The 9065-nt window shown below is 52.2% G+C and overlaps 1 protein-coding gene across 1 annotated transcript in view; it reads right to left on the bottom strand.

Moving 5' to 3' along the window:
* Positions 1-9065, bottom strand: part of LOC104134570 (Golgi integral membrane protein 4) — a 34709-nt gene that overhangs the window by 23162 nt on the left and 2482 nt on the right. Inside the window, exons 2-3 of the mRNA XM_035903582.1 lie at positions 2772-2846; positions 1454-1503 (exon numbers count right to left, since the gene is read on the bottom strand). Of these exons, the coding sequence (XP_035759475.1) occupies positions 1454-1503; positions 2772-2846 (125 nt within the window). The remainder of the gene's footprint in view (positions 1-1453; positions 1504-2771; positions 2847-9065) is intronic.

The raw sequence follows: 9065 nt of genomic DNA, 5'->3' as shown, positions 1-9065 counted from the left end.
CGCCCTTTTAAAACAACCTAGCCACCAGCTAATTAACTGCACTCTCCCGATTCATGTTTGGCGTAGTTTCCCCCAGTCTTCAGCTTGTTTTCTAGGACGGGCCCAGCCCTGGAAGAGTTTTGCACAGTAAAATCCCCCCCGAAGCAGGCTGAGCGCTCTTTGCAGCAGCTGAGGGGGAGGCAGGCAGCACCAGTGCCGAGGCTTTCGCCTACGCGCAGAACTTGCACCATTTAACAAAAACCTGATCAGTAAGCAGTGGAGGAAGCCTAAAGCAAACTCCTGGAACGAGGTCCAGCTATCAAACCAAGCTCAGCTGACACAACCCAGCAGCAGAGAGGGATTTACATGTGGCCACAGAGGGTTTCATAGGTACCAGTTTCATAGATCTGCTGATGCCCTGCTACGGGTCACGTTCCTCCCCTTGGCCCCCCAAGAGCACCGTTCTGCACTGCAGCACCCCAGCGTCGCGACAGAGCAGGAGCGAAAGGCACCACTCTGTGCTCCAAGGCCAAGTCCCCCCAGCAGGAGCGGCACCGAGAGGGGACGCGCTGCAGCTTTTCCCATTGCATGCAGTTTTACCAACATCTGCTGGGATCTGCGTTTGAGCAGCTTCAAGCAGCATGGCCGAGAAACTAAGCAGCACCGTGGAAGTGCAAACTAACCACCACGGAGGGATTTCTGATACAACCCACAGTTTGACTTACAGGTACTCGATACGGTATGGAATATTACCAGCAAATGAGCATAAATTGCAAGGGAGCTTCCCAGCTTATGATATTCAGATATTCACCCATGAGTTGCTTGCTGTACCAGGATGATATTCACCCACAGAGGAGCAGGCTAAGAGCAACTCCTCTTCTCCAGCATCTCATCAACAGATGCTCTGAGAAAGGAATAAAACTAGCTGAGGGAAGGGGACAGACTAACCCAGGGATGCATTTCTCCCGAACCCTCAGCAAAGAGCCCTTTTCCCTGCCGAGTGAGAAGCCCACAGACTGGTGGAAACCATTTGACAGTCCCTGAAGACAGAAAACGACGGATACGCTTTCCCCAGCACCACCACGGCCTTTCCTCTCCGTGTTCCCTGCGGCGTGCCTTGTGTTCAATCTCCCCAGGACTCTTCTGTACCACGCAGCAGCAATTCCCCTTTCAGGCCGTGGCACAGGGCTCCCTGCTACACCAGAAGCTGACAACCAAGTCACCTACTCTGCTGTCACACATGGGAGAACAGGCAGAATAGCTCTAGCACAATGCAGGCTTTGCCTAGGATGAAGTAAATCCTTGCACACCAACAGCCTGGCGAGGGGGAGTCAGCCAAAGTTCACCTCGTACCGTACACGTTCGGTCTTTCATGCCTTCCAGACAGCACCACTGGCCTGGTGACCGGGGTGGCACTAACAAATCTTTACCATTATTACACACACGCACACTCGGAGGAATAAACCATACCTACCTTCTCCTTGTTGAGAGCTTCCTGAGCTTCTAACTTATACACTAAAAAATCTAGACAAGGAAGAAGAGAAGACAATTTAATGAGCTGGAATTTAACAAGGATCTGGTTTATATTTGGGGGGGGGGGGGGGGGGGGGGAAAGCAGCCCCTTGCTGAGCAAAAGGCTGCAACTCAACAAGCTGGAATGCAGATGCTGCTAGGAGACACCACTCAATGCCCTCGGAAGGACGGTTGTATTTTCCAAGAGAGGTCTCCACCCATCTAGACTGGCCCAAATGTCCTTCCTTTCCCATTCTATAAGCAAGAGCATTGGTGACTTCCTACCGCAGCACACAAACAGCTGCATTTTGGTGTCACTGAAGCCCTGTAAGGATTTGGGGTGCTCAGAAATGAGAGATGACTCTGGGAAAGAGAAATCAAAGCTTCTGTGAGATCAAAAGGAGCTCATCTGCTGATCTCATCCACGCCACCTTCTTGAAGCGGGAAGGTCCCATGACAAGATAACGTTTATTAGGATGCTTCATTTTTGCAGTCTGTCCCCACCAAATAAATGAAAGAGGCAGCAGGGCAGCTCCTCCCTTAGCTACGTAGCCACATGGCTGCAAGCCAAACCTGGAGGTTGTGTGTCAGCACTTCCAGAAACACAGTGCACGTAGGAGTAAGGAGTAGTGACGTCACACCGCATACCAGTTACGAAGATGAAACCCAAGCTGTTCAGGTGCAATCAAAGGGGGCTGACATCCAAGCACACTACTCCATGGAAAAGCGCGTGAGCTAATCTATTAGCTTTCTGCTTCCCATTGTATTTCATGGTCTTAAAATATCCTGCATACGTCTCTCTGCTTTTGTACATCAGCGTTAAAGGATCTGACAGTTCATACTGTCCATGTACTATGGAGTGCAGCAACGCTAATATTATTAAGCACTTGTAGAGCTCAGCATCTTCAGATCACTTTTATAAGAAAGTTCACGTATTTCCAAGAAAAAAAAACCAACCATGGCCTAGTGCCACTGGGTTTAGCTACCACTTAAAGTGCTCAAAGACCGTGTCATAGGTACTGTTACTCACAGACTAGACTGAGGACATAGGCAGGGATACAGAACCCACCTCCCAGCACCTTTTGCCCACGGGCAGCGGACAAGTCAGTTAATTGTTCTCTAAGCACAAACCAGGGATGTGTCTCACCTGGGGGGCGTTCGGTAACCTCCACACATGGCCCTGAACGCAGAAAATGCTTTGGGTACGCCCCAAGCACCTGCCCACAGGACAGCCAGAGGGTTGGCTGGGCACCGCTACGCCACCCGTGCAAGAGACTCACCTTCCTTCGTCTTCTTGTGCTCCCCTCGCTCCTTCTGCAAGGACCGTTCCAGCCGGGATCTGTGCTCATACACAACTAGGGAAGCAGAAAGGGGCAGAGCATGAGATAAACACTGAATTTTCTTCCCGCATATTCCTTTTCCCCAAACAAGCCCCTCACAGGGACACAAGTGGACCTCAAATCCTGCCGTGGACTCAGCCAGCAAGCGCCCAAGGGAGGAGCCTTGAGCAAAAGAGCTTCTCCTGTTTTGAAGGGCCTGCACCACGCCAGATGGTTTCTGGGCTTAAGCACATAGCACTCGTGTAAAATCCAGACCAAGCAAATCAACAGTCCTGAAATACGTGCAGATACCTGATGTCCGAAGCAATGAAAGGGACGGGGCCAGCTACAAGCTGTTTGCACTGCTCAAAAAGGAGGCTCACTTTTTTGGGGCATTTTGCACTTGAAAAGGATGCTGAGGGGAGACCTCATTGCTCCCTACAACTGCCTGACAGGAGAGGGGTGCCGGGGGGAGGTCGATAACAGGCGATAGGACAAGAGGAAACGGCCTCAAATTGCACAAGGGCAGGTTTAGATTGGATATTAGGAAAAATTTCTTCCCCAAAAGGGCTGTCAAGCACTGGAAGGGGCTGCCCAGGGCCGTGGTCGAGTCCCCATCCCTGGGGGTATTTAAAAGCCAGGCAGACATAGTGCTTAAGGACAGGGTTTAGTGGTGGGATGGCAGGGTTAGGGGAATGGTTGGGCTTGATGATCTTAAAGGGCTTTTCCAACCTAAATGATTCCATCATCCTTTGTCAACTGTGACCAGATAAGGTCTGGAGCAGGGTGGGGACAGCTGGACTGGAGTCAATGGATATTCCTGGTATAACACACCAGTCTGTCATCCTGTCAGTATTTGCACTCAGGAGTCTAAGTCTTGCTTTGGAGTCTAAGCTGCAAAGCTCAAGAGCTGGCTTTAGGGGCCAGGGGCTAAACTGTGTATTTGCTACCAGGCTCAAGACAGCCAGAGCCTTCCAGGTCATCTCTTCTGCAAAGGCATCAGCAGCATGCAGGAGAGACATCTTCTCCCTTTCCACAGCCCACCCATTAACCGGCCCTCGGGCCACTAAGCAGAGGCGAGCCGAGCAGCTCCCGCTCCCCTTACACACAAAAGAGCATCTGCACTGTGCAGGGGAACCGAGAAGGGAGAGGGATGAGGCGGCTTCGTACAGCAGCCACATGACAAATGAAAGTGCCAGAGAAGCCTCCTGACGGATGGTGATTTTAATCCACTCTGATGCCTGAATGCTAACCGAGAGCTTTCCCCGAGTCACCGCACTCGGCTGCGGCAGGCTCCTCTGTCCCCTCTGCGCAGAGACCGCCACCGCGCCAGACCGCAGGGGCAGTGATGGAAACGTGCCTCCAGCGCCAAGATCTTTGGGAGCAAGCCCTGCCATGATGCACAGTCTCCGGGAAAGTGAACGAAGTGGGATGATATTTGCATGCATAAAGCAAGTGCTAACCCATTCCTTGTTGAAATCTTGCCAAGCCAAGAGCCCCAGGTGACTCCTGCTGTCACCGCCAAGTGAACCTACAGAGACTGCCAGCTCCGCTCGGGTCATACGGGAGCGGCAAAGGCAGCGCGTATCCTGCGTTAGCAGTTGGTCTGCTGCCCGAGAGCAGACACTCCAATCTGGGGAAATAAGAGTAAAGCACCCATATGCATATCTAATATTTTACAGAGTTGACCATCAGTGACACCAAGCCTACGGTAGTGCAGATGCTTCTCTCAATAGATACGCAGAGAAGGGCGCACAGGCAGTTTCAGCATTCTAAAAACAAACAAACAAACAAATCAGGCTTATTTCTTAACATGATCTTAAGATCATGCAGGAACTGGAAGGCTAAGGTAGGGACTACAAAAGAATCAAACTCCCACCAGAACAGTCCTTCCTGGCCGCACCATCTCCCAGTCTGACACCTCTGTAGCCCGCAAAGGAAAATAGACAAACACACCCCCCAAAAAACTCGCTTTTTCTGCTGCCCTACCCATTTCTCCCCAGGCAGAGAATTCAAGCCAGCCCATTCACAACCCCACGGAACTCGCAGCCTCCCTGTGCCTCACCTCCTCTGTCTGCATTGCGAAATGGCAACCATTCCTTGCATTTTTAGACTGTGTCTTCCTCACAGCGGGTCTCCTAATTACACGAAGGGCATGGAAGACCCTAATGTCACCAGGCAGCAAAGCACTGCTGCCATGACCATTCTTCAATAGCTTTTTAATCAAAGCTGGGCACTCAAGGGACGCATTCCTCACCTCCGTGAGCCGCAGCCCCCCGCAACTTCACACAGGGCAGACCTGAGAGTACAGTCCAATCTTTTTATCAAGCTGCTTTAAAAGCCTGGTTCACTACTGCTTACTTCTCTTCTGCTGGATCACAACAAATCCAAGCCTGGTGGCTTTACCAGGACCCTCACAATGGCTGGTGTTTTTCCTCCCACTTGGAAATGCCTTTTACCCACAGAAAGAGAACCTCCACATGGTTTAACTCCATTGATTTTTAAGCCAAGCTCATGACATTGGCTAGGTCCCAGCTTGGGAATTTTGCAATGCTTGGGTTTACCAGCAGTGGATACTGAGGGTAGCTGGAGCGGAGGCTCCGGCTTTTGGAGTATTCGACACAAACGGAATCCAAACATCTCAGTATCCCGTTGTCCCCTGCGGAGCAGCTTCAGTGCCTCCAGGCAGTGACTTTTCCTGTGCTGGATCAAGGCTTCCGCAGGACAGGGCAGACGAGTTGGCTCTTCCTGGACTACGCTGGTGTTAGACACTGCAGGTACAGGGACCGTGTTTTAGGCTCTGCCAGTCTGAGCTCATCACGTGCCAAGCCCAGTCCCACCCCAGACTGAGGAGCCATTCCCCAAGCACATGGTTCACATCCGAGCTCTCTTCCTGACCCACCGCATTCCCTCTGTCACTTTTGGCCTCACGACAGAAGGGCCAGCATCCCAGGTCCGGAATTCCCACTGCCACCAGCCACGCTATCGCCTTCCTTCTCTCTGTTACCTTCCCTAGTTAGCAAAGACAGACATCCCAAAGGACAGACATCCCCATGGTGAGTATGCTTCCCCTGGGCCGGGCCATTTCATGAATATTTTCCTCTGATGTCAGGAAACTACCATATTCTCCAAAGCATTACAGCAGAAATACTCATTTTCGATCTGGAAGGATTTTTTCCCCCAGTAAGCACACTGGTGAGCAGCAAGCCCATTGCTGCAGCTGTCCAAGTGTCTACTTCACAACAGCTTCATTTTTAGAAACACTTTTCCCAACAGACTACTCAGATGTCACCCTGAGGGCCTCCCCAGCTACGCACACAAGAGACCATGGGTACGTCTTTGCTACGTGCTAAAAAGCCTTGTTCAATTAAATTGTCATCCTGAGAGCGTCAGCCACTTCCCAAAAGATCTGCGTGCTCTGGACACTTGTGTTTCTGCCACGAGCATCTCGCTTTCCTGCAGTCTTATGGAGCAGAGCACCTCAGGACAAGTCTTTGATGTGATGGGAACCTCACACCAGCAATGAAAAGTCACGGCTGCTGGGGCTGTCGGAGATGCCCAGCAATATTCTGAGCTTCCAGTCTGCATTTGCCTCCGCAGTTCTGGGCTTGGAGGAATTCCCCATGTTAGGGTTTCCCCTTCAGGCATTTCACTTCATTTTCTAGTAATTTGAGTATACCGAAAGAAAAAAAAAAAAAAAGTCTACAACCAGGGTCAGAAGCTCACCCCACAGGGGCAGGTCCCCCGCCTCTGCAGGTCCCTGCAGCTGAAGAACCCAGGGCAACTGAGGCAGCGACCGGCCTCACCGACCGCAGGGTTGTGCTCCGTCACCCGAACGGCAGAGCGCACGGCGTACCGCAGGAGGCAAGCTGAACAGCTACAGCCTCATGCAAAAAAGCCAAGGCAAGTAAATACCTATTTTGTGTGGAAAGAATCTGCTTAGATGACCCCAAGCTACTGGGTGCTATCGATCTCGCGTAGTAAATGGGAAACTAAAGCACAGGAAAGCATCTATCGCGATAGGCTTGAGCTAACACCCGTAACCACAAATCCTAATGCAAGCACCACAAAGCAGATGAGTCTTCAGTGATAGCCCCATATCGTAGGCTGTTTATTCAGAAATTTAGGACACAAAACCCAGCTCTCCTGACACTTTTTTTTTTTTTTTAATAAGTGAGATAAGCTGAAGTAACCTCCAGTGACTAGAAAAAAAAAAGTTGTAATCTCTCCTGCCATTCCTCCAGGTCCCCCGAGCCCAGGAAAGGTGGGTTCAGCTTTACACAAAGCAGGGAGTTAAGTGCCAAAACCAGGACAATGATGGAGTCTCTCTGCTCATCTTGGTGGCAGAATACAGCAACAACTTAGCAGACCGACCCGGCACTGGGATAGCTTGGAGGCCAGGAAGTCTTTTAACAATTTGCAATTCCAAGGGAGACTGGAGGGTGGTCGGTGTCTAACTCCAGGCTGGAATTCAGCCAGAACTCAGTACTAACGCAGTGTCACCTGCTGCCAAATGGGCCAAAACGCCAAACTTGAACTGCTGAAACAGTGAAATCCCTTGCCTGGTCAGGCCTTCCACAGACTCCCTCTCGTTTTAAAGGAAAACAGGGCGATTGCATGAAGGGGCTGCCTCATGCACCACAGAGTACCGAGATGAACATCTACTGGGAAGAGTTTGAGATCCGTAACAGGGGAGCGATTCCAGTCTTGCCAACAGCCTCAGGTTTTTCTCCCCTTCTGCTCAAGTGGCTTCATTTTACCCGCACCTGGGAAAGCCGCGAGCATGTCCCAGCTCACTGCTTTCACGCCGCAAGCCAGCAGGGGCATCGGATCTGATGCTCTGGTTCTGCTAAAACTACGCACGGTGCTTAGGTCCTTAGGCCATTTCTGTGCCAACAGCAGACGCTGCGGGAAGTCATCGCCATCGTGTTGCCCGTGGCTCACGGCTCCGAGCAGCTCCCAGCACAGAGACCAACACCAACTTGCAGACCGCCCCGCGCCCCTTCCCCTCCCATAGCTTTTTTTTTCTGCATGATTGGCTTTCTTCTCTGTTGTTCTCCTTGTTTGAGGCATCAAATTCTGCTGCCGGTCTCCATCCAGTCACATCACAACTAATCACCCGTGGCACCAGTCACTTGGGCTCAGGAATCATCCCGATGAAGGGACAAGGGGAACAGAACAAGAGCCAGGCTCATCATACTCCCCCCTTCTGATCCAGAGGGATGGCAAAGGGAAGACAGATTGGCTAAAAGATGCCCAACGGTGAGGACGGGAGCGCTGCATTCCTACGCTCAGCCGCTGCGCAACGGCAGCCTGTTGCGAGAGAAAATTCCTCCGCCCCAGACACCAGCTTGCTGTGCCACTGCCAGGCCACGTCAGGAACGTCAGACAGAAGTGGATGGCTCTATAAACGCACCCTTCCCTCCCATCTGTTCCAAGAGCGCCGTTTGTTCGCGAACAGACCAAAATCAACTCTCTCCAGTTTCGCTCAGAACCTCCCGGCGGCAGCGAGCTCACACGTACGCGGGCACACACCGACGAAGGGAGGGGGCAAAGCTTCATTTAAAGCCACCCGCTGTGTAACCCGTCAGGGCAGGAGTTTGGGGTGGGGGCCGAGACAGAACAGATTCATCTGAAGTGCACCCCGGGTCGCTGCCTGCCAGACTGCGTCTCTCCCCCCCCCAAGCCTGGTGACACAGCACCAGAGTCCCCCAAAGCACGGCCCATGAGGGAGAGCCCAGTACGTGGCAAGGTGCCTCCATTGTACTTTCAGACATTCCTCCAACCCCACCCAGCAGAAACAGAAGAGATGGAGGGACAGAAAAGCCAGGCAGCTTTTCCTCCTGGATTCCAACCTGGACCCCCGTAGGAAAAGAGGGGTCCTACTGGGTCAGAGCAAACAGCAACCTCCGCGTGCGGCAGCGAGAGCTGGCCGGGATGAGAGGTATGAGCCACCGGGCAAGAGGGCGGACCGGGTCACGCACACGGCAATACCTCCCTTCCTTCTTCTCTCACAACGTGTTTTACCCTACAGCAAAGCCAGCAGCCACTTTGCTCTTGCTTGGAAAGAGCCAATGAGATCCACTGCAGCCAGTGGGAGGCAGCCCCTGGGACAAGCAGGGCTGCTTTCAAGGCAGCTTCGCTCCCTCCTCCGCTTGCTTTCCTTTTCCCTTTCACTCAACTCTTGGCCCAGCCCTACGCTTTCAAGCTTTATTTACAGAGGCCACCAGAAGCATTAACCGTATGTTGTGCTCT

The sequence above is a fragment of the Egretta garzetta genome, unplaced genomic scaffold, assembly GCF_000687185.1.
Source record: "Egretta garzetta isolate BGI_Z169 unplaced genomic scaffold, ASM68718v1 scaffold61, whole genome shotgun sequence".
In the NCBI taxonomy this organism is placed as follows: domain Eukaryota; kingdom Metazoa; phylum Chordata; class Aves; order Pelecaniformes; family Ardeidae; genus Egretta; species Egretta garzetta.
The sequence above is the reverse complement of the archived record's forward strand: the minus strand, read 5'-3'. Positions and strand labels throughout refer to the sequence as shown.